The following is a 25890-nucleotide window of genomic DNA, read 5'->3' on the forward strand; positions in this document are numbered from 1 at the left end:
ATTTGAACACCTACTGTGCACATATTAGAGTACATGTATACATGCTGGTTAAATGCTTTTGTGTGCATCAGACTGAATTCCTTAAGGGCAGGGACCATGTGGCTTTATACATCCCTTGCATTTGTCACCATAAGCAGTAAATGTTGAGTAAACAAAAGAAAAAATGAATGTATATTTTTGAGCATCTTTAGTATATAGTGACTGAAAATACACTATATGATTTTGCAAATACTTCCTGTATATATTAAGCATCTGTGACAAGCTTGAGTGCATTTGAATTAGGAACAGATAACTGTACCTACATGTCCCAGTTAGGTCCATCATTCCGCCTACTTTGGGATGGAGCTAAAGACATCTTATCTGATAGAGCAGTACACACCAGTAGGAGCCCACATCTTAGTGTCAGATAGGCCTAATTACTTTAATCCTTATTAATCTTTGCAATTTCCCTTAACCTTTGTCTTAGGAAAGATGTAGGTTAACTTACCCATTCTGTAGGCAAGGAACTATATTATAGAAAGATTAAACAACTTCCCTACTGTTACACAGGAAGTTGCTACCTCTAGGTCAAATGCTCTTCCTGTCATTTGCTCTCACCAGGAATAGGAGCAGGCAGAAGGGTGAGGAGAATGCAGAAAGTGGGAGATATGCCAAATACTAGGCTGAAGGCAGCTCAGCATCTCCATCAAATGCAGCTCAGTGAAGAGCAAAGAATCAGGAGTCAGAAGACCAGGTTTGGGGGCTCAGGTCAGCCCACACATCCCATAACCTTCTCTGATGGCCTTAGCCCAGACACCAGCCCCACCATCTTGGAAGCGCAAATGTAAATTGCACGGAGTCTTTGAAGCCAGTCAGATCTAATTCATTCACTCACAAATATTTATTAAACTCCTCTTATGCACCAGGCACTTTTCTGAGCCCTGGAATATGATGGCGACCAAGACAGATATGGTCCCCACTTTCCTGAAGCTGACATTCACCAACAGAGATCTGCCAAGTACCTCTTCTTCCTTAGCCTTGATTTTCTCATTTATCCAAAGAGGCTCTGTAATCCCTTTCTTACAGGGTAGTTATGAAGATTAGAGATAACCATAACTGCCACTCATCAAGGACCAAGAGCTATGAAATAGGTATGGTTATCCCTCTTTTACACATAAGGGGACTGAAGCTCAGAGAAGTATGAACCTACCATGTCATATGGCTAGTAAGGGGCAGAGCTGGAGTTCAAACCCAGGTCTGTCTGACTGCTACGCAATTCTGCCTGTAAAAGTCTCAGATGGTGCTTCCCGCTCCCACCCCCCAACCCCAGTGCGGTGCTCAGGGAACGGGCTCCTTTCCCAACCCTTGGGTCTTGCTGAAGATCAACCTAGATCCGGGCACTGCTGAGTTAAGAATTGGAAAGCACCAGGGAGCTCACCATGGGCTGGGGGCTAGGTTGGCTTCACCCACCCACCTGGGAGAGTGAGTCTGGCATGGAGCCGAGGCAAAACAGTGACTGGAAGCTTCAGCTGGCCTCTCCACAACATTCACCCCATCCATGTCTTCTGAACGGGCAGGATGAGAGTGACTCTGTACCTTACTTTTTGATTTGCAAAATAGGGTCCCCTCTAGTTCTGAAGTAGGTATGAGCTGTGAGTTCTAACTCCTGAATAGCTCTGAAATCCATCCCCTCCTCCCCCTACCATTTTCTAATCTTCTCTTCCCCTGAGAGCCATTTACTATCTCTAGCCTCTTCGAAGTATCAAGGTGTCTGTGTGAATTCATGAATATATCTATATGCAGAACAATAAAATATGTTCAAAATAGCGATAATTCCAAAAGAATTACTATAATGGATTTCTAACTCATTGAAGAATGAAATAAAAATCCATGACTCCACACTGGTATACATATATAAAAAGAGAGAAAAGAGGAAACTTGTCCTTAAAGGAAGGATGGAGTAAGATGATCATCAACAGATGCTCAGAATTTTTCCAAGCAAAAAAGTAAATTCTTAAAACATAGCTCTAACACTGAAATTTTGGCCCAAATCTTGCTTCCTAAATGCTATTCTCTACTAAAAAGAACCAGGGGTCCTTGGGAAAAGTGGCTGATTCCAAGTCTGGGGCAGAGAAAGTGCATGATGGGCCTGGAGCATCTTGTGGTGCCAGAAAACAAGGAAGTGCTAAAAAAAAAATAAATAAATAAAAAATGGAGACTTGCCCAAAGGCCATAGAAGCCAGCTCCCAGAGAGCCTCCTGCTGGCCAAATATGGGACATTTTGAACACCATAATAAAGAATGATACTAATGTGTTATAACCATCAAATACAACAGACAATCAAGAGTCCATGAGGATACAAACAAATACCTGTAGAAGAAGGGAAAGCTCTCCCTTACAGTGGAAAGTCAACTAATCCATGTCAAAAGTATGATAGCATTTGAAAATCACCATTTGGGGGCGCCTGGGTGACTCAGTGGGTTAAAGCCTCTGCCTTCGGCTCAGGTCATGGTCCCAGGGTCCTGGGATCGAGCCCCGCATCAGGCTCTCTGCTCGGCAGAGAGCCTGCTTCCCCTTTCTCTGCCTGGCTCTCTGCCTACTTGTGATCTCTGTCCGTCAAATAAATAAATAAAATATTTTTTAAAAAGAATTGAAAATCACCATTTGGCAATCTGGATAAGCATCAGTGAATCCTGGTGGGTGAAAGTTTGAGGAGAATGGGATATTTATACAATCTCAATGTTGCTCTCCACGAGATGCTCATTTATTATAAGGGGGAAAACAGTAACTTTACAGTGGGGAACACTGTGTAGCTCAATGTGTCACCACGTCATACTTTAGGTCCTCAGGAGACTAGGGGGAAAAAAAACCTGTTGGCAACAGAGGAAAGAGGGCACACTGCCTGCCAGCCTCTGGGCTTCGAGAATATGCCATGTCTGCCACCTGGGCTTCCCTCTTCCATTCCTTCTCACTATGCCACTAACAATCACATACACACCTCCCTCCACACCCTTGTCTACCCTGCTCCCCCTGACAAATGCCCTTCTTTACCAGGGTGATTCCTACTTACCACTCAAGACTCAGCTAAAGGGGCAGTGCCCTCCTTGCTTACCCATCCCGCCACCCAAAGTTGGGCTTTCCCCTTCTTTGTACCTCCCCCCACATACTCTGCTCCCTTCTGGGCCTGTACTTAGTATCATATGGTGTGGACATTATCCCTGCCAAGCTGTTCCCTCCTGAAGGTCTTGTCCTGCTCTAATATGGCAGCCACCACCCACACGTGGCTATTTCTATTTAAATTAAAAAATAAAAATCAGTTCCTCAGTTATACTGGCCACATTTCAAGGGCCCAATAGCCACATGTGCTAGGGGTTACTATACTGGACAGCACAAATATAGGAAATTTCCATCATCACAGAAAGGATTATTGGACAGCACTGGTCTAGGACAAAGAACACTGTGAGTGTCTAGGACCTTTGTCCTTTGTTATATGTTGTCCCTTCCCATCCATGTCCCCAAAGAGATGGGCAGTAGAACCTTGGAAGGCTGGACAGCCACTGGGCTTCTTGTCTTCAGGCCCTCAAAGAAATGGGGAGGTGAGGAGCCAAAATACCCCTCCTCCACTGTCTGGACGGTGAGGCTCCGGGAAGCAGAGGATAGGGAGTGGGGACAGGGACAGCTGAGTGCTGGTGCCGCACTGAGGAGGGTAGGGGAGAACATAGGAAAGAGCTGAAGGAGGCATGAAGAGGTCCAGGGCCAGTGGGCGGCGGGGGGGGGGGGGGGGACTGTCGGTACACAGGTTGTAACAATCAGTAAACCAACCAATGCAAAGATACCTTACTCTAAGATTCAGCTTAGAAAGAACTATACACCGACTCAAATCAACAAAATTTCAGTGTCATCTGTGCCGTGCAACGCTCTGGACAGCAATGATTCAGACCATTATCACTCTTGAGCCACTTGTGGCCTAGTGGGGAAGAAAGATGACATGAAAGATATCAGAGGATGTGATCAAGGGCACATTTTGTGAGGGGTGGGTCTTTTAAGCCCAATCTCACCAGAGGGAGGAAATCTTCATCAGGGGATTGGGGAGGCACCTTTGGCGGGGGTGGGGGCAGGCACAGGTAAAATACAGAGCCGGAAAATTACACACAGGCCTTCTCTGGGAACAGTGAGTGGGTGGTCGAAGTGTGGGCGAGGAATGAGGACGAGGAGATCGACTGGGGCCACGTGGTGGAGGACCTCCAATGTCAAGACAGGGAGTTTGCGTTCATTTCTGTAGGTGGCAGAGAACAGCTTACTGTGCAGGAGGCAGGCATTTCACATGCATCTGTGAACAATTTCCCTGCAAGATTATTATCCTTACTATACAGGTGAAAGACCAGCCTCTGAGGGGCTAGGTGAGCTGCCGACAGCAACCTGGTCAAGTCTGTGACTAAGCAAGGATTCGAGGGCTAACAGCTAAACTTTGGGAAGACAAAACCAGCATTAGGTTGAAGGTGGGAGAAGGGGGAGCAACCAGGGAAGAAACCAACAAGCAAAATGCTTATTGGACTTCATTCTGGCCCCTCTGGATCTAAGTTCTTCAAAAGCTCAGGTTGGATCCTGGAGGAGGCATCAAGATGGCCCCAGCTTCTTCTTCCACTAGAATGTGCATACGAAGCGGAAAAACTGAGACACCTCTGGCTATTCCAGACTCTTAAGAAGGCACCAAAAATGTTTACTGACTGCTGCTTCTGGGAAGCTGCTGACCCTAACCAAGAGCCAATGTTTAGCCCCATTCCTCCTGGACTCTGCAAAGACATAACTGGCGGGGCTGGAAATGTGTTCATTTCCTAAGGGGGCAGTTAGGGGGACTGGAGAGTGGCAGGAGCCCCTGTCCCGACTTGCTGTGTGGACTTGGAAAAGACCCTTCTCTTCTCTGGACTTGTCCACTCCCGTTTAAGCTGAAGAGAATCCAGTTACTTGTTACCTGACAACCTAAGTATATACATGTTGAGAGCTCTTACAATGGATCTAGCCCCTGGCTTCCTGGCCCAGGTCTCCTACCTGCCCACCTACCCTCCAGGGCAGAAACACAGCTTGCCCCAGGGGTGTGGGGAGGGCCCCAGGACAAAGCCAGGCCAGCCACAGGAAGGGTAAGCATGGATGGCAGAAGAGCAGAAGGAAGTCTCCAACCTGAGAAAGGAAGAGCAGGGAACTAACTTCCCAAGCACCTACTCCACGCTGTCTGCTTGACATTCGTCACTGCCTGTCATCATCACAATCCTATGTGACAACAGCTCATCCCCTCCAGTTTTAAATCAAGAAGACCAAGTCTGAGAGGATGCTTTTCCCAAGTGTGTGTGCCTCAGGAGGGAAAACCCCAGGATTTGAACTGGCTCAACTCCAAAGCCCACACACCCTTGCTGCTGTCACATGGCAGTTAACAAGCTGAGATGGGGAAACCTCCCTCCTCCCCCACCTTCCACCCACCCAAGGCATCTCACCCACCCTGGTGCCTGGGCTGCTACCCTTCACTCCTCACCTCCCTGGGCTAAAGGCCTCTCTCTCCATGGGCTCCACCCCAGGGAGAGGGGGCATAAGTAGGAGGCAGAGGCGGGAGGTGAGCACAAGGTCTTTTATGAGGCATCAAATATACATTCTTATATACAAGGAGGAAAAAAGACAATGCCTGAACCCCAGCTCCTCTCCATACAGCCCCTCTGGCTGCTGCCCTCCCCCACCCCCAAGCCCCTGGGTCCCTGGACCTTCATACAGCCAGGGTCTGTCTGTCTGTACTGCAGCCCATGGTGGGTGGGGGGCAGAGGGAGGCAGGAACTGAGAAAGGAGCTGGGTATGTGGGGCGAGAGGAAGAGCTGGGGCTTGTAAAAAATATATTTATAATAAATAAACAGGGCTGTAAAGGAGTTGGAGAGGCGGCAGAGATTTTGACGTACAGAAGGAGTCAGGCATCCTGGCTCCCAGCCCCTGCTCTGATGGCTTCAATCTGCCTCAGGAAGGACATCATGGGCTTATGGTGGCCCTCTGGGAGCCTATCTCCCCAGGGCTGATGCTGGCTGCCCTGCTCCAGCGAGGTGTATGTGGGCAAGATCTGTAAAGTGCATTGTCTTCAGTTGTAGGTGGGGTAGGTGTAAGGGAATGGGGGGCATGCAATATGGGTGAGGGAGGGCAGTGCCCTTCTCATCCCAGACTTGAGTCCCCCTCGCTCCCCCCCGCCCCGCCCAAACCTGTCTGGACTTTGATCAGGATAAGAACGTTGCTGTGAGAGGCAAGGTCCCAAAGCTGAAGAGGTCTGGGCTGGGGCCCACTGGAAAGAGGACAGAGGCTGGCTCTGGAGGGGAGGGACTGCCCCTATGGGGGGCCAGCGTTAGTGGGGGCCCACCCGCTGAGGGCACCTACAGCTCTGTTCCTCAGGCAGATGGAGAGACACATGGAGGAATTTAGCCAGGCCCTGAGGTCTGAGAGAGGACAGAGCCAACTGAAGGTTGGCCACAACTCTATGGAGCTCCCTCCTAGCCCTGCGTGGCTAGAGGTGCTCTGGGGAAACCTTCACCCTCACTGCTCCTGACACCTGTCTGCCCTTCTCTACCAGCCAGAGCTAACAGGGAGCCCACACTGGCCCAGAGGTCGGAGGCCACCTCAGGGAGTGAGGGCTGGGGGCGGGGAGTGGTGATGGAGAGAGTAGAGGAGGAAAAAAAAGAAAGAATGAGGATCTCCAAAAGGTCCTCACCACTCCCCAGGGCTTGAGAGCCCTGCGTCCAGGCTTCAAGTGGCAAGGATCCTTGAATCTGGAAGGAAACCCCACGGCAGCTGTTGTGGGTTAGAGGAGGGATTCCAAGGCAGGGAGGAAGTGGGGAGGAGGGCATCTCTATGTGTACATATATTTTGGAAAAACCGGGGAATCTCTTGTGGATTCCCCAGACCTCCCTGGGCCCCAGCTCACTCCCTCTGTTCATCAGACCACGGTGCTGATCCGGCTTGGCTTGGCCTTGGGGTTCGTACTGGGTGGGTTGGCCGTGCCAGGGGGCCCAGAGGCGTGCAGTGGGCCATGGGGGGAGGTGGGTGGCAGGGGCGAGTGTGGGGTGTGGGGTGAGGGTGGGGGCAGGGGTGGGTAGGAAGGGTGGGGTGGGATGGGTGAGTGTGGTGACAAGGGTGACTGGGGGTGGTGAGGGTGGGAATAGGAGCCCCCTGGTGGCCGGGATCCAGGGCCCCCAGTGGCCCCTGCTGCTGGCATCATTTGTGGGTGGTGGCTGAAGATGAAGTGTTTGGGGCCCTGTTTGTGGGCTGGCGGGTGCTGGGGGGCAGGACTGTACAGGGGCAATGGGGATGTGGGCTGGTGCAGGGGGTGGCGGCCATGTGGAGCAAACTGAGGGTGTCCTCCAGCCCCCCGTCTGGGGGCCCTGCCTGGCCGGCCCAAGGTGTAGTGCTGGGGGCCTGGGACGGGGCCATGGGCATGGAAGTGGCGATGTGGCCCCACAGGTGGGGCCGAGGCAGGTGGTGGTGGAATGGAGCCCAGCTGGGGCAGGGGCGGGGGCTGCTGAGGAGGTGGGGGGAGAGGGGGCTGCTGGGGTGGGAGGTAGGGCGGCGGGGCAGGGCCTGGTCCTTGGCAATATTGGGCATGCAGGGCCTGGAGCTTGGACTGCCCATCAGGCAGCACCCCCAGGCCACCGTGGCTGTGACCATGGTGGTGGTGGTGGTGGTGGTGGTGGGTGGAAGAAGCAGATGAAGAGGATGCAGAAGCCTGGCCTGTCGGCGGTGGTGGCATCTGGAAGGGCCCCTTGCCCCGCTTGCTTCCAAACAGGGAGCCCAGGAAGGAGGAGGAGTTGGAGACGGGCCTCTGGCTCTTGTACTCCTCTGGCGGCGGGGGCGGGGGCGGAGGTGGCATCCTCTGGTGAGGGCGTGGACTGCTAATAACAGACCCCTGGAAGCGGGGAGGGGGGACAGTCAGGCCAGTCTAGACTTCCTAAACCCCCAACCCTAAACTCCACCCAGTCCCTGAGGGCTGGAGCTGGGGAGACAGGAACACCCAGGGCATAATGAAAGCCAGTAACAGTCCTGTACTTTGTACGCGGAGCTCCCCAGCTTGCAGAGCTCTGCTGTCACATCCACTATCTCATCTGAGCCTCCGCCAGGAGAGGAAGAATCAGTAGGACCTCCTCCTTATCCCCATTTTGCAGGCAGGGAGAATGCTAGGCCCGGAGAGACACAGAGTGACTTGCTCCGGCTCAAAGGGCAGGACTTGGAGGTGAGAGCTTCTCACGGTCCAACTCCAAGGGCATCTCTACTCAGAGTCGGCCCTGGGGTTGAGAGGGGCTAGGGAGAGTGGAAGACAGACTGAGAGACAGGCAGAGTGAGGACAGACAGAGTTGAGGACAGATGGAGAGAGTGGTTGGCTGGGAGAGGCAGCCTCGAGGTTCCCATCAGGGAAGAGGGGGAAGCAACAGGTCCCCTCTTCCTCTGGGGCTCTGAGGCAGGGCAGGGCTCATGCAGAGGGCGAGTGGGGCAGGAGCTGGCACTTACTTCGATGGTGCTGTCCAGCGATCCCACGCTGTTACGCCGCCCCCGCTTCCCTGCACCCACAAGCAAGGAGCCCAGCGTCAGAGCAGCAACCCCCCCTCCCCACCCTGCTGGGCTCCAGAGCTGGGCACCAGGCCTGGGCCCCTCCCGGGGACAGACACCCCTATTCCCTTTCCCCCATTGAAGAGGGGAAGGTGGGGAGGAGGAGAGGTGGAGGAGGAGGCGTGAGAGGAGGAAAAGATGGAGAAGGAGGAGAGGTGGTACTGGAGAGAGAGAAGAGGAAAGAGAGGAGGAGAGGTGGAGCAGCGAGAGAGAGGGGCTAAGACTGTGGCCCCACTTCACACTCCGTGGCCCAGACTCTGGGCTCCACCTGCTCTGACCTGGCTCCCAGGCCCCCTGCGGCATGGTGCCCAGGGCTCTGGATAAAGGCAGGGTGCGTGCGTGTGTGGTGGGTGCAGGGAAGGCTGGCGGTCAGTGTGATAGGAGGCAGAAAGGACGCCCTGTCCCACATCTCCCCAGCCAGGGCAGGGCCCCAAAGACTTGCCTGCGTCAGAGAGGTCTCGCAGGGAACTGCTGAGTGCGCCCCGTTTGAGCCCATCGCCTGCCCCATACGTGTCCTCCAGACTGCTGCGGGCCAGCGTGCCATTCACTGAGTCCTTGGCCCCTCCCGGCTGTGAGGCGTTAGGCCGCATCATACCTTTCTGCTTCTCTAGCTCCGCTGGGTGGTAGTGGGAGAGACAGGGAGAGAAGGTCAGGGATAAGAGTGAAAGGCCACCTGAGAGATGAGCCTTCCCCATCCTTGCCCACTCTCTCCCCAGGGCTCCTGCTTTGCCCACTGGACAGGCAGCATGCTACCCCCAAACCTCAGCTCCATCTTTGAAGCCCCCCTCCCCGCTACCCACACTGCCCAGCCCCGTTTTGTGCCATGTCCTCTGGCTAGGTTTTCCCTCTGTTCCTCTCTGGTGCTTGCTCCTCCGGTTTCTCCTGCTCCTCCCCTCTTCCTCTCACCCTTCTTGCTCCCAGCTCCCCTGCCCACTCTCAGTCTGGTCTTCCAAACCACCCCTGCCCTTCAAAACAGCTTCACAGCTGCTGGTCACAGCAGGGGCAGGAAGGATTATGGCAAAGGGCAATCATTCCAAAGTCTGCTTGGTTCTCAGATATCTTGCTCCAGAGCAGAGGGCTCCTGGAAGGACAGGAGCAGGAAACCAACAGGAATCGAAGCCTCTATTATATGCCAGCAGTATGCTGGGAGCTGTGTTTACTTGATTTCACTCCATCTCACGACAGTTCAGAGGTAAGGCATTATTATCCACATTTTTCAGAGGAAGAAACTGAGAATCCGAGAAGTCAGAGAGCTTGCCCAGAGTCATACAGCTGGAAATGGGGAGGCCATATTCTGGAAGCAGTTCTGCCTGAGTCCAAAGCCTACATTCTCCAGCCTCTTTCTACCCCACCTCCCTGAGGTGGTCATGGAGACCTCTATCGCCCTCCCCCTCATATTGGTACGCTCACCCCTCTCTAATTAGCCCCTGGGTTTCAAGGATCTGGTGAACTGATATGTAGGACCCTGCCTTGCTGAGGAGTAGCATCGACCCTGGAACCATGAAGAGCTCACCAAGCAGCTGTCCACTGCCTCAGTTTCTCTCTGTGTGTCTGCCTGCCTCTTTCTCCTCAACACCATGTTACTTAACTGTGACTGCTTAGCCTGGAGAAGAAAAAACTTGGAGGGCATCGAGTGGAATGAGATGTAATCACTATTTCCCATTTATATATGCTGAAAGTGACTTGATGCGGCCTCTAGGGGCCAGAAGAATGGGTGATAGGGACTCAGCTCAGGAACTGGAATGTGGGAATAGGACACCTTGTCTACCTTACCTCATCGAATCTCCACAACTCTGTGAAGGACCTTTTATCTTCCCAATGTCATATATAAAGAAACTGGGGCTCAGGGAGTCAGGCAACTTGCCCTGGTTTACCTAAGCGATGAGTAGCAAACCTGGGATCTGAAACTAGAGTCCTACCTCCAGAACCCTGATTCTTCTCCCTGCCGCCTTTCAATAGAAGGAAGAGTTGGTTCATAATTTGGGCTTGGCGTAATAATCTGCTGTTCAGAGGTAATGAGCCTCTTGTCACTGAAGGTATTCAAGCAGAGGCTGAAAGTTTCCTAGAATGAGGGTAGGAAGGCTGGACAAGCTCACCCTCGACTCTGAGATTCTCAAAGGACAGAATTCTTGGTGTCTGCAGGGTGCTGTGTCAGGAAAAGGGGAAAGAGATGCCACTGGGCTACTCACACTCCACACGGTATTTCTCCATCTCCTGCACCTCGGCAATGGACTCGCGCAAGTCGGATGTGAAGCGAAGCCGGTCCTGGAGGCTGGGGGCGTTGAAGATGATGAGGACTTTGCGTTCCCCGCCAGGTACCGCGGACAGCAGCTTGATCCCAAACTGGTAATCTGTGGGGAAGGGGGAGGTCTGGGATCTTCAGCAGCTCCCCTTTGCCCTACCCCGCAGCCCCCAAGCTTCTGGTACTCATGGCCCCGCTACTCCCTGTACTCCAGATATGAAGGCAAATTGAACTCTAGCTGCTCTCTCAAATCCCTTCCTTCACATCTCTGCTTCTACTCACATTGCTTCTGCAGCCACCCAACAAAGCTCCTCTGGCTTGGTCTTTCAAAGCGCAGCAAGATCACCATCTCTTCGGCCCACCAGAAAACATACACACCCCATGGTTCTCTCTGCCAGACCACGAGCTCCCCAGGGCACGGACCCAAATTATACTTCACCCTGGCCTGCCCTGCATCCCGGGACCAAGTAGGTGCTTTGGAGATCTTAGTCCCGTCATAAAGGGCTCCAAAAAAAAAAAAAAAAAAAAAAACCGGAGGCTGGTACGGATGAAGGATGAGCATCGGGGCCATGGCATAGACTTTTGGGATGCAGGAATCCAGGAAGGGACTCACATGAATTCTGGAAGAGCTGCATGTGCATTTCCACGAGAGGAAAGGACTGACGGAAGCTGTACGTCACCAAGATCTTCTTCTTCTGGAAAATTTTGGTGACCTTTGGCGGGGCAGGGGGGAGATGGAGACAAGAGGCAGGGTTTGGGTGGGGAATTTCCACATGACACCTATTTCTCAAAGCCGCCCTCTCCCCTCCCACCAGCACTAGCGGACACATACACACAAACACACATACCCATGAGCTGGGAAGAACTGAAGCTTGAGAAGCAAAACGGAAGAGACGGGAGAAAATGCAAGTTCCTCATATGTAATGACGACGCACAACAGGCATATACGATTTTTACAGGAAGTAACTGAATGCTGTCCTCTCCAGAAAGCCTGTTGTATCTAACACCTCACACGCACTCCCCTACCCCACCCCCTTCTCTGAGCTGGTAAGCTGCTGCTTCCGTGCCTTTCACCAGGAGGCTTTAGCTGAGCACTGTGCGGGAGTGGTCGCCCCCTGCTGGACTGGGAGCACCAAGAGGAGTCTGGTTTTCGGGTTTCTTGCCCATCCCTGAAGATCCCAGCCAACAATGGCAAATGCCATTGAACCCATGTCTAGAGCTAACGGGTCTTCCTCTCAATAGCCCAGGGTCTTTGTCAAGTGGTTGGGCACTCTGGATTCGACCACCATAGGCTCTGAACACCTCAGGCAGTCTATGAGTGGCATTTAAAAGCAAAATACTTCATTTCAGGACTGTTACAGCGTGTGGTTATGCAAAGCATTTTTTTTTTTTTTTCAATCCTTCGGACCGTGAGCTCCCAAGAACAAGGACCGAGTTTCGCTCATCTCTGTGAACTCAGTGCTTAGCACGGGGCTGGACACACTCTGGCGTCAGTGCGTGAGAGGTGGTGAGATATTTACTCAGCACCTGTGTGAGCCAGGCCCTCCTCTGGGTTAGGCTATTCCCCATCTGACTTCTTAACTCCATCCTCAGGACAACCCATGAGGTAGGGATTAGCCCCACTTCGTAGAGGAGGAAATTGAGGCTTAGAGAAGGCATTCTCAACTAGAGATGACTTCGAACCCTGGGGGACATCTAGCAATGTCTGGAAACAGTTTTGCTTAAAGGAGTGCTACTAGCATCTAGGAGGTTGAGACCAAGAATGCTGCTAAATGTCTTCCAACGCACAGAATAGCCCCCATAACAGTTATCCTGCCCCAAATGTTAATAGTGTTGAGATTGAGAGACCCTGTTCTAAAGAATTAGAGAAGACCATGGGGGTAGGGTCGGGGGGAACAGGCCACTGTCCTCAAATCCCTGAGGAGCAGAAGAAACACTTGTTCTCTGTGATTGCAAGGGCCCAGGGAAGATGGTTAGAAGAAACCCATTGGGAGACAGTTTCTACCAATCAGAGCTGTCTAACCAGGAAACTGGCTGCCTTGGAGGAAGGCAGTCTTCTGTCTCCGCAGTCAACTAGGGGGCCATGCAGGATACTGGTTCTTGCTCCGGGTAGGAGGTTGGAAGGGAAACCCTGAAATTCTCTTCCCACTGGCAGAGTCAATAAAAGTCCCAGCTCTAAAAGATGCATGTCTACAGTGGTGACAAGCTTGGTTTTCAGAATCACTTTGAGCATCCTGACCACCTAAAGGTTTCGGAGTAACCTCAGGGTCACAGGTTCCTCTCCTTCCAGCCAACACTCTGGGCTACAGAGATGGACGGGGACTTTTTCTATGGCTTCCCAGGTTGTAGGTCTGTCAAGTCCCCTGGTCCTCACATTTTCTCCCCCGTGCAGCTGTCCACCACCACCAAATGGATCCGAAAGGGGAAAGAGGGGCATAGGGGGCCTGTGCCTTATCCAAGACGGCACAGAGGCCATGGCGAAGCACCTCACCCACCACACCTCCACCCGCCACCATTAACGTGGTTCACCCTAGACCCAGGGTCCAAGCTCAGCACCTCCTCTTCATTTCCTTCCCCTGCCCTCCGTACCCCAAGGCACATACCACAAGGAGATCGTTGAAGAGGAATACTTCCCGCTGATGCAACCCTAGCCGCTGGGGGCGGTTTGGATCTGGCACCTCGTAGAGTTGACAGCAGCAAACCAGTCGACGGTGAGGAAGAGACAAGACCTAGGCAAGCATGAAGAAATAGGTGTCAGCAAGGCTAGCATGCCAGCTTTGGGCCTTCAGCACCTTACCGTTTAACCTCAGGAGGAAGTCTACTTCTGATACATATCACTGTCACTGTGACACGAGGAGTCCGAGCAATGGAGGTGTCGGCTTGCCTTTGTTCTTAGAGCTCTCTCTGTCTGGAGTGCCTTTCTTGCCCAGTTCCATATTCCACTCTTCCTCCGCATCCCAGTTCTATGACTGAAAAATGACTTTTCCCTCCTTTCTGCTCCCTTAGACTGACTATAAGGCAGAAAGAAGTATTATGCTGACACTCCCCACTCCCAGTCTGTGAATGTCCCCAAGGATGGAGACTCTGTCTGATTTTATCAATGTTCCTATTTCCTAGTGAAATGCTGGGCTCTGTGGAAAGGCATCTGTAAATGTTTTTTTTTTTTTAAAGATTTTATTTATTTATTTGATGGAGAGAGATACAGCAAGAGAGGGAACACAAGCAGGGGGAGTGGGAGAGGGAGAAGCAGGCTCTCCACTGAGCAGGGAGCCTGATTGGGGGCTTGATCCCAGGACACTGGGATCATGACCTAAGCCAAAGGCAGACACTCAACCAACTGAGCCACCCAGGTGTCCCAACATCTGTAAATGTTTGTTGACTATAAGACTAGAGGGTGTTCTTGGTTTTGGTTATCAACTAACTATTACCTTGGTTCCCCACCTGGGATGGAGAGGCAAAACTACAGGTGGAAAGGATGTGCACTAGAGGCATTCCCCCAAGAGCATCTCGCTCTGTACCATGACCCCCAAGGAATGCATTATCACCATTATCACCATTCAGCAGGAGACGGGGAGTCTGGGGCTCAGAGAGGGATACTGACTTACCTACCACTCAGTGGCAGAAACCAGCCCAAATCCTGTCCCCTCTGCAGCCCCCCAAGGCACTTACCGGTTTCTTGCCCACAATCATGCGCTCCACGGCCTGCACCTGGGACACATGGTCATCATTGGTTCGCAGTTCACGGCCCTGGATACGCTGGTAGATGCCCACCAGGAGGTCTCGGGGGATGTCTTCACCATTATCAACCCCTGCGGAGGGGAGCAACACAGGGATATATTGCATAAATGTGGGGGGTGGGTGGCAGGGGTTCTCCACAATATCCCACACTGAAGCAGGAGTGCAAACAATGGCTATGACTGGAAGGAGTGTGCACCCTCAGTCCTTTGGTCAGGACCGGGCCAGAAAAGGCGTCCTTTGTCAAGCATCTGGACGACCAGCTGCTTTCTTTCCCCGCATGGGAATTTTTTCTAAGCAACTCAGAGCACGCTGTGATGAAAATCATCAGATACTTTTTTTCTTTTCTAACTAGCAAAAATAATGTTAAATTATATATCCAGTGTTAAAAAGAGGGCAGGGAAGTGGGCTTGTATATGAACATAACTGTTTTGGATGATAACTTTGCAAAAGCTTGAATACCCCATGACTCTTTTTCTCGGAATCTGCCCTAAGGAATTACTCAGAAATACATGCAAAGATACATGTACAAGTGCTACTTACAGGAAAACTTCGAAACAACCTAAGTTCTCACAACAGAGGCCCAATTAATTAAAGCTGAGTGTATCCAGTTAAAATAATTTACAACTATTCAAAACTTGGTGTTTACAAAAAAGCATGAAAAAATTCCTGTAGCAAGGTAAGTAGAAAGAGCAGGATAATAAATCACATTCACGGCGCGATCTTAACTTCATAAAAAGTTCCATATGCAGAAGGAAAAAGACTAGCAAGCAACAAAATAAAATATCAACCATGGTTGCCTCTAGGGGGCAGAATTCGGGATGATTAAACAATTTTTTCTCATTTGCTATATTTCTGAAGTTTCTGGGTATGAGCAAGTATTCATTTCGTTTGTTTGCTTATTTATTTAATAATTGGAGGGGAAAGATATATGCATATACTATATATATATATACATATACATGTATATACATACATATATGTATTTATATGTGTGTATATGTATTTGGAGAGGTACTTCCTCTCCAAATACATATACACACATATACATATGTATTCACACATATAAGTGTGTATGTACATGTACGTGTGTGTACATACAGAGAGAGGATGACGGAGGGAGAGAGGATGGGTGAAATGAATGAATGAATGAATAAATGACTAATAGCAGGATTCTGGGAGACAGCTCCAGATGGCCTCTGATCTAACTCTCTCTTCCCAAGTCTACCATCCTTCTCCACTCCTGACTGTTTGCTGAGTGAAACCCACTCACTCTTCCCTCTAAACCTTCTGCTAGAGAAGATGTTTTCTCCTTTGGAAATGCCACACCTCCTCCTTGGGCAGGTGTTAAGGGAACATCCGTCATCACACCGCCTTTTTACCTCAGCTGCCAAAGAGCTTGAGCCCAGCAACCGTGCACAGCCTGCTGGTCAGCCAATTTGTCTCATCTGTTTGTTTTTCCTCAATTCTGTTTCCCCCTCTCATTTCTGTTTAAATAATCCTAACGTCTGTGCTGTTTTTAGTAGGCTGGTCTTTGGTGAGATGCCAGGGCTTGACATCAATACAATAAACTAAGAAAAAAAGGTCAGGGCGCCTGGGTGGTTCAGTGGTTAAGTGTCTGCCTTTGGCTCAGGTCATGATCCCAGGGTACTGGGATAAAGCACAGCAGTGGGCTCCCTGCTCAGTGGGAAGCCTGCTTCTCCCTCTCCTACTCCCCCTGCTTGTGTTCCCTCTCTCGCTGTACCCCTCTGTCAAATAAATAAAATCTTAAAAAAAAAAAGGTCACCTTGACCTTTTTTCTCACCTGGCATTCAAGGCCCTCATGTATTGATTCCCACTGACCTTCCTGACTGCATCGTCCACCCCACCTTTTTTTTTTTTTTTTAAAGATTTTATTTATTTACTTGAGAGAGAGACAGTGAGAGAGAGCATGAACGAGGAGAAGGTCAGAGAGAGAAGCAGACTCCCCATGGAGCTGGGAGTCCGATGCGGGACTCGATCCCGGGACTCCAGGATGATGACCTGAGCCGAAGGCAGTCGTCCAATCAACTGAGCCACCCAGGCGTCCCTCGTCCACCCCATCTTGATTGTTTTCTCAACAACTTGTCCTACCTCTGTGCCTTTGTATTCTTATTGCTACATAAGCCTCCTCTATTGCTATTCTGTCACATTATTCATGTCTTCAAGGCCCACCTTAAAATGAAAATGCTACTTCCTCCAGAAAGTGCGTTGGAGGTGGGCTCTCTCTCCTCTGAGCTCTGATTGCACTTGTGGCCTGTCTAACATCACGATTCGCTCTTTCTCTTGTGTTGGGTATCTGGTCTAGTAAGTCAGTCTGTCCCACAAACCAGGAGCTTTAAGGGCAGGGGCTGGGGTGTCCTTAGCGTCCAACACAGGGCCGGGTACATGGGAGGCACTCAGGGTCAGCTGGCTGGTCAAGGGAATAAGTGAACATATGGATGGAGGAAAGGGTACAGAGAAGAATTAAATGAGTCTTTATGGGCATATAAATAAAGAGGAGAGGGAAAGAGGACGTGATATGTCAATGAGTGGATCAGTACACGCTCTGTAAGAGCCAGGGCTTTTAGCTCTCATGCTTACTGCTATAATAACCCCAGAACCCACTCGCTCAGTATTCGGTGCAGGAATGAGCAGACAGACAATATTCGAGCGAATTAATAAGGGAACGTGGCAGCTTTGGCAGAAAAGGAGAGAACCCCACAGGTTCATCTCCAGGGAGTCTATGTGATCTTTCCCCTCCTTCCCCAGCCCACTCCCAATCTTCCCACTCTCCCTTCCCAGGTGAAGAATGGGACAAGCCGATAGGGAGGTGTAGGGTCACCTCTCAGGTTCTTGATGAAGTCATCTAGTTTCATCTTGCGTTCAGCCTTGACGCTGGGACTGTACATGTCGGTATTGAGGAGGATGATAGCAAAAGCGAGGATGAAGATGGTGTCTGGGTTTCGGAACTGGCGCACGAGGGCTGGGTTACACACACAGTACCGCTGGCTGCAGGGCGGGATCATGGCCAAGGTTAGTCACCAGTAAGCTTCACCTACCCACCATCCCTCGCTCCCACCCCACCAATCCAGTCTGGTGCCCCCAGCCTTCTCCCCCAAGAAACGTCCCCAAGCCTTTTGGGCATGTCTTCTTCCTTCAGTTTCCCCATGACCAGCATGTAAAAACCACTACCACTACCTTTTATGGAGCTCCCCTAGGGGACTTAGGTATATTGTGTCATGGAATCCTACCACAAGCCTGCAAGGTAGTGATTGGCAGCCCCATTTTACAGAGGAAGTAATGAGACCCAAAGGAAAGAGGTAAACTGCGAGGTGAAAGAGCTGGCAAAGGGTGAAGACAAGATGAAAATCCAGATCTTTCTGACTTTAAGGCAAATCCTTCTCCCATTATGAGCAACAAGTTCTCCGTCATTCTTCTGTTTCTCTGCTACATACCCTGAAATGTTGGGGCCGGGATTTCTATCCAGGTCTGCCTAATTCCCAAAGTATCAATGGTGGAGGATAAGAGTTAAGGGCACTGGGTCATGGAGGAAAACACACTTGAGTTCAAATCCCGGCTCCACCTCTTACTCATTGTATGACCCTGAGCAAGTTACTTCACCTCCTAAACTTCCGATTTCTTATCTGCAACAGGGGGATAATAATAAAAGCACCTACCTCATTGGGTTGTTATGAGTATTTGGTCAAATAATCGTACGAAGTGCCTAGCTCAGCACCTGCTATCTGGTGAGGACTCGACAAGTGTTAGCTGGGGCTGCTGTCATCAACTTTTGGATGTCCACATCTCAGGTGCTGAGCTAGATACTCTAGGTACACTACCTCTGATCCTCACAATTGCATGACTGCCTGGCAAGATAGGACTTATAATTTCCATTTTCTGGTGTGAGGAAAATCTGAGGTTCAGAGAGGTGACTTGGAGACACAGACTCCGCTGCCCCCTGGAAGGAGGTTAAGGGAAGTTTTGGGAATGGGAGACAGGCACACCTGAAGGCTTCAATGAGTCGCTCCACTTTCTGGGCCTCGCCTTGAACTCGGATGTGGGATTGGAACTTCCGGAGTGCATCATCCAAATCCATGGAGGAGAAGTCCATCTCGTCCACCACACAGCTGTGGAACAAAGAAGTGGGTATGGCACTCTCAAATCCTCTGTAGAAAACCTCTGACCTATCCTGACCTGCCCGAATAGACAAACACCCCCACTGCCAGACTTCCAAAATCTGGACCCATGGCCCTAGCAAGTACTTTCAAGGATGGAATGTTTGAAATGGAATCCATCCCAGAAAAATCAAGGCCAGACACATGGTTACTAAGGGTCCTTTCCATTGACCCACTCTTTTCAGAGACAGAAAAACTGAGGCCCAAAGCAGGTCCGAGGACAAACAGGGCCACCCAGAAGACTTGTAGAAATAGGGCCAAAAGAGATCAGACCTTTTTGAAGTACAGGGGCATGGGAGCAGAAAGGTCTCTTCATCCTGTTTTGTAAAGTTTATCCGTGCAAAAAGGACCAGCTGCCCACTTCCTCCCTCCTGCCCTCCTTTTCCAGGAATCCCTGGCCCAGTCTGCCCCATCCTGGGGTCCTCACTCCAACACATCTCTGTTGAACTGCTTCTGCCGGTTCCCTAGGAATTCCCCTATCATCTGCCGGCTCAGGCCTTTCCGTTCCAGGATAAAGTGAGCCACTCCCACCGGTGTGTCTGACAGGAAGCCCCGCTCGATCAGATACTGGATGCCCTTCTCTGGCTTCCTGCAGAAAAAGGGGAGGTAGATGAGATGACTATCCTCCGAGACCTTGGCCCTCTGTCCCACTACTTGAACTAATTTGAGGTCCAACCACAGCCTCAAAGAACCAAGGAAGTTGAATACATAATTTGGCCCAATCCCTTCACAGATGTGAAAACCAAGGCCCAAGGAGAGGAAGCCACTCTCACAGAGCTTCCAAACTCCAAGGTATCCTCAACCCAACTTCCTCCTCCATGGGAGCCACACTATGATGGAAAGAAAATTAAGATCTAATGAGAGGCTGCTCTATGCCAGGAGCTTCCATACCCCTAGCAGGCACAGAGGAGTCCTGGGAAAAGGCGTGAGTTCCAGACTACGCCCTTCTCTCCCAGTCACAAACCCTCTGAATAGGAAAGCAAAGAGGTTACCTTGTCTGCGTCTCACATTCCACCCAGACAAGGTATTACCCAGCCTCTGTGGGTTGTTCAACAGACAAGATACTCCCCACTTTCCACAAGGCCAAATCTGGGTCTGAACTATCCCATATTCAGAACCCCAGAGCCTTGGGCCCCAACGAGGCTGGAATTTGGAAGGGACTTTGGTGCCACCAGAGTCCATTACTTACCTGTTGCATGACTCAGGACAACTCCTTTTTACTTCTCCAAGCCTCAATCCCTTCTCTATAAAACAGGGACACTACTTCCCACCTTACTGAGCTATTGCAAGAAGTAAATACAGGTGATGGCATCTACTAAGCTATAAAGACATAGGGCATCCATTTTCTCTTCCTTTTCTGACCAAATGTCACGCTTCCACCCCGCTCCTAGGCACCTGGCACAAAACCAGGCATCTGGAAAGAGCTCGGTCATGGTCACGGACTACTCCAGCACCCCACGCTGCCCCCCAGTGCCTCAGATATATACCCTGCTAAGAGATGGAAGCCCTGAAGCCCAAGGAAGGAACACACCTTTCCCAGGGCTGCATACACAGTTTGGCCAAAGTGGGGTTACGGGTCCAGGGTTCCTGGGACTCAGAGCAGGGCTCTTGATACATTGTATCACCTCCTCACCGAAAAGGGGATGTGGGGGAACTGAGGTTCAAAACCTATCCCTACAGACAGCAAACTGGGGCCCAGAAAAGGAAGCTTCCTGCCCCAAGTCCCACAGCCAGTCAGAGACAGTATTAGGACTAGAGCTGCTTCTGAAAGAGGGAGGATGTGTGTGTGTGTGTGTGTGTGTGTGTGTGTGTGTGTGTGTGGTGAGGAGGGCTTTCTATTCTGCCACCCCGCTGCCCAGGCCAGGGAGAAAGCCCATCCACAAAATGAGAGAGGACAGCAGAAACAGGAGCTCTGCTTGGAGTCCAGCCCCCATGGTCCAAGTGCTTCTGGCAGGATAGGGAGGGGGTGAAGAGGCAGGAGCAGGGAGCACGTACTTATTGAACAGGTTGAGGCCAATTCTGTAGTGTCGCCTCTGCACCACGTCATTGTTAAAGGCTGGTGAGTCCCAGCTGTGCCTCGTCTCCCGCTGGTAAGTCTGCTTGCACAGGCCTGTGGATGGAGGCTCCCTCAGGCTGTCCCTCGAAGAGGAGCCAGAGCTGCAGTTGATGGTCTCATTGGAATTGCTGGAGCTCTCAAGGCTCTCATTATCTCCACCATCAGAGTTCTCGCCTGCTGCCTCACACTTCCCCAACCTCCGACCCCCAGCCACACCACTGGGCCCGGTGCCACTGTTGGGGGCTGGTGGCAGGGGCCCTGGTGGGGCTGGGGCTGGGCCCTCTGGGGCTGGGTAGTGGCGGTGTGGGATTGGGGCCCTGCCTGGTGGCCCCTTGTGCTTCAGGGTCCCATGGGGGCTGCAGCCATCAGCCTCATACACCAGCTGGCGATGGACAGAGCCGCGATCTGAGCGGTCACTCAGGTCCACGGAGCTGTCACTAGGAGGCTCAATGGTAAGCAGGGGGAGGTGGGCGGCCCGCAGCCGGAAATCCCGGCACTCCAAGCACCCAGGACCCCTGCGAGTGCCTTCCTCACGGGCACCATCTTCCCGGGTCCCTGGTGGCACTGGTGGAGGAACTGGTGGGAGAGGGGCTGGTGCCCAGAACTCGGGCCTGCCCTGGGGTGGGGGCTCTGTGCTGGGCAGTCGCTCAGGGGATGGTGGGGGAACTGGGTCATCCAAGTAGAGGGGAAGATCACTGAAGGATGTGGCCGAGCTGTCCTCTTGCTGTTCCTTTGACTCCCGCTTCTCCAGCTGGGCTGACCCTGGCTCCTCAGACATGGGCCCTGATGGGTGGCAGTTCAGGGCCTCATCAATGGATTCAGCCAGAGACTTTACCTGTGTGGGCGGAAAGGGGAAGGGGGAAGGGGAGAGAAAGGGAGGAAAGAGGAAGGGAAGGAGGATGGGATGGTGCAAGGGAGGAATGAGGAAGGGAGGAAGGGTAAGAGGGAGGGAGGGAAGGAGGGTAGAAGGGAAGGAGGGAGGGAGGGAGAAAGGGGAAATCTTCCTAGTAGGTCAGCCAAGAAAAAGTAAGTGGTTCCCCTCCCCCACCTCCACAGGTTCTCTGCAGTATATAAAACAACTCCCAGGGAGCCATTGTGAGCTCACAGGAGCTGGGTAATGGCGACAAGTTCTCTTCTCAGAAATCTCAGTATCTCCTTCATGTCCCTATAGACCCAAGCCAAATGCCATCTCCCGGATTCAATCCCTATTTCTTGCCTCTGCCATTCCCCAGGGTAAACCAAAATCTCGGCTTCCTCTGGGCTCCCAGAGCCCCCCATCTGGTTCTGTCTTACGAAATCCATATAGTTATTATTTGAGATCCAAACCGTGGCTGGTAACTCGGCTTCTCTGTGGTATCCAGTCTCTACACCCTTGTGTACCACACTGACCAAGGCGTGGTCTGTGGAACCAACAGTATATGGCAGAAGGGATGGGATGTCACTTCCGGGATTAGGTTATGAAAGACTAGATTCCTTCCTGAGAACTCCTGTTCACTCTTTCTCTCTCTCTCTCAGACCCCTTGTTCTGGGGGGAAGCCACACCATGAGCAGCCCTTTGGAGATGTCCACATGGTGAGCATCTGTAGTCAAGTGAGTGAGCTTGGAAGGAGACCCATCAGCCCCAGTCAAGTCTTCAGAGACTGTGGTCTAAACCTATAGCCTGATGGCAGCCTCATAAGAGACCCCGAGCCAGAGTCACCAGCCAAGCCACTCCTGGCCCTCAGAAACTGCATGAAGGAATAAATGTTTCTAGTTTAAGCTCAGTCTTAAAGTTCAGTTTTAAGCTACTAAATTTCGGCATCATTTGATATGCAGCAATGTAACTAATACACGTAACTAACATACTTCTCCATTGGACGTGGACAGCACTGACAGCTGGACCCAGGCCTAGTCCCTCATAGAATCACCAGACTGTGATCCCGTAACCCCCATTCTCCCCTTGAGGGCTGGGTCCAGGTCCGGCTTCCCTCTTTTCAGCTCAGCTCAACACACTTGACACAGAAGAGGTATTCAATTAAATGTCTGTTGTTATGAATGGATGGATGATTTCAATCTTCCCTTTAATACTTCTTTCCTTCCCCCTACATATATCCCCTCCAGGGATAGCCCAGGGGTTATCCCTAGCTCCAGGGAAGCCCATCCTGGCTGATGGCAGGGGCCAGATCACAGAGATTAGAGAAGAATGATTTCTTCTCTTACAAGGCTTCATTCATTCATTCTTTCATTCAATAATCTCTGCCAAATACCTCCTTGGTTTTAGGAAGGAAACTAACATGTACTTAACAGCCACCATGCATAAGTGCTGTCATGTATATTTCCTAGCTGAAGTGACTCTTCACACAGCTTTAGAAGGAAGGTTTTACCTCTGTTTTATTGATCATGTTTCAGTGAGGTTAAGCAAGTTGCTGAAGATCACATTTCTGGGAGATGGCAGAACTGGGATTTGCACCTGAATGGCTCCACAGACTACACCCTTGAGCTGAGAATGGTCTCCTTCCACCACCACCACCATAGCCTATTACATTCCTGCCATTCGGTGTTTTTGCCAATGCATTGCCTGGGCAAGCAACACCCTCCCAACAGTCTCTAACTTGCTAAATCTTATCTGTCTGGTAAGGCCCAGCTCCAGTGCTATTTTCCCAAAGAAGCTTTCTCTGTTAATCCCAAAAGAAAGTTCTTTTCCTTCCTCTGGGTTCCCTTGGTACTCTAGTGGTCCTTCCTCATGGCTTGGAGCCCACTCTGTTTCAGGGGACAGTCACGCACACATGTCTGCTATTTTCTACTGGCTTCGGAGAGCCTTAAAAACCGACCCTGGACAGCTCTCATCTGTCTCCGTCAAGGTGCCCAGCCCAGAGCCTGGTCCCTAGTAAGTGTGGTATAAGAGAAAGGGCTCAGAGTTTGAAACTAGACAGAGCTGAGTTCCACTCCAGTTTGGAGAAGTCCCTTCGCTTCTCAGGGATTTGGAGCCTCAGTCTCCTTCTTGTAAAACTGGGAAACACCACCACCACCCCTGTCCCCTCTCCTGGTCTCGCGGGGGTCTCGCACACAGCCCGTGGCACGGAGTAGGAGCTCATCACCTGTTGGTTAGGCCTGAACTCCATAGTGGGTCACGTTCCAGAGAGTGGGAACATAAATTTTCTTTGTGTTCTCCATGCCTAGATTTTTAACTTGCTTGTTTAATGACCTGATTTTTTCGTCTGGCCAAATCTTTCTCCTCAATCTCACAGCCCCTCCTCAAATGCTTGCCAGGCAACTCCTTTTAGTACGGAACATAGGTAAAGAGGCATAGGAGTAGCTAGGGCATGGGGATGGGGAGGAAAGGCCCTTTTCAGGGATACTGACCTGTTTGGAGAAGGAGTCCTCGAGCTCTGTGATATCATTAGAAAACTCTCCAGATGTGGTGACGGAGCTTCCCCCACCATCAATGCCTCCTCCACAGGAGCCTCCATAGGGGAGCCCTCGTTCAAGCCGGTGCTCCGGGCACCGGCCATGGCACCCTCGTCCAGCGAGGCAGGCTTGCCCTCGAAGTACGCGGGGTTCTGTGCCTTCTCGTACTCCTCGAAGGAGAACTGCATCCTCATGTTGGAAAGGATGATGCGGCGGGACATGCGGCTCTCTGAAGCTGAGCTGCGGAGCCGCTCAAAGTTCTTGTTCATGCGGTACTGGCGAAAGGCTGTCTGGATGGTCCTGGCAGCCCTGCGGCTCAGGAAGGAGCCCCCATACTTCCTCTCCAGCATTTCCACCTAGCAGGGGAGGATCGAGGGGAACAAGGTCAGAAACTCACGCCAGCCTCATTCATCTCCCTGAGCCTCAATCACATACCACCCCCTTCTCTCCCCTCCCCACCGGCCCCAAGTCACAGCTAACTGCCTAGAGCTGCCTGGACACGCCAGGCTGAGCTCTGTGTGGTGTCCTCATTTTAATCTCTGATAGCACTTGGCACATGAGGCTGGATGGTGGTTTTCTTTCTTATTTACAAGAGATAGAGGTCCATTATTCCAAAAAAGTTGGAAAAAAACCCAGAGAAGCCAAAAACGGTGAGAAAGTAAGAAGTAAATTGAGAGCCAGAAGGAGGAAAGGAAGAGGAGGAGAGAGAGAAAGGAGAGAGAGAGGAGGAAGGGAGGGGGAGTAGGGAGAGAGGGAAAGAAGAAAGAAGGAAAGAAGAGAGGAAGGAAGATCGGTTTGGCTAAAGTCACGATATGTAGGAATAACCACAATTAACATTTTGGTATATGAAATTTTCCTGGAAGGAAAACCTTCCAGGGGTTTTTTTTTCCCCCCCATATACATGGCGTTTTGTGCCCCCCCAGCCTTTTTTTTTTTTTAACTAAATGATATCCTGTGTGATATATGTGATGTACTATAGCACAGTCTTCTGAAAGTGTCAATGGATGTGTGTGCTTCTCATATTGGATTTTTGGAGGACTGGGGCCGGGTCTTATTCTTCTTTACATTTCCAGTGAGGGCTTGGAGCTCAGTCGATGTTTGTTGAGTGAAAAGGAGACTCAGCGGATGGATGGTGAATGAGTGGGTAAGTCTCCAGTAGGGCAAAGAATCCTAGAGCTCGTCTCCCATTCTGGGCTTCCTTTCCCTCCCTGGATACCACCCTCAAGTATCCCTCTTTGGGGATCCCTCCCTTGGTTCTCTCACACCCCCATTCCCCTTCCCAGCTCCATTCCCAGCCAGAGCTATCTCCTCTGCACCTTTTTGTCCTGCAGGTCCGTGGAGAGTTCATAGCTGTCTGACAGGGCCTTGGAGCGCTTTATCTCCTCCTCCTCCTGCTTCCTCAGGGCGACACTGGCTGGCTGGAGGCGAGCTCGCTGAGCCCAGGGAAGGCCCACCCCAGCTGGGGGGGCCCCCCATGTGGCTGCTGGTGGGGGCAGCTGGCTCAGCCGGTAGGGGGGTTGGCTCCCAGGACTATCAACTGCTGTGCTCAGGTCACTGCCTGGGGCTTCCCCTCCACACTGTGGGGATGAGATAAGATGAACCAGGATGTGGCACCAGGAGATGGGCCTGCTCAGCCAGACTGAACATGGGTGGACCAGTATCCCTTCCCACAACCCCATCCTCCCCAGCTTCCA

At 51.4% G+C, this 25890-nt stretch overlaps 1 protein-coding gene across 1 annotated transcript; it reads right to left on the reverse strand.

Annotated features, from left to right (window-relative positions):
* Nucleotides 1-5585: 5585 nt before the first annotated feature.
* On the reverse strand, nucleotides 5586-25890 carry LOC131822018 (IQ motif and SEC7 domain-containing protein 2-like). Its single transcript, XM_059158397.1, is given in 14 exon segments — nucleotides 5586-7903; nucleotides 8503-8552; nucleotides 9044-9217; nucleotides 10791-10952; nucleotides 11457-11556; nucleotides 13447-13572; nucleotides 14513-14652; nucleotides 17421-17587; nucleotides 18583-18705; nucleotides 19181-19342; nucleotides 20749-21644; nucleotides 24152-24285; nucleotides 24288-24552; nucleotides 25513-25890. Coding segments are annotated over 14 exon segments (3828 nt in total). The 5' UTR covers nucleotides 25876-25890; the 3' UTR covers nucleotides 5586-6937.

This window comes from Mustela lutreola, chromosome X, assembly GCF_030435805.1.
Source record: "Mustela lutreola isolate mMusLut2 chromosome X, mMusLut2.pri, whole genome shotgun sequence".
In the NCBI taxonomy this organism is placed as follows: Eukaryota; Metazoa; Chordata; class Mammalia; order Carnivora; family Mustelidae; genus Mustela; species Mustela lutreola.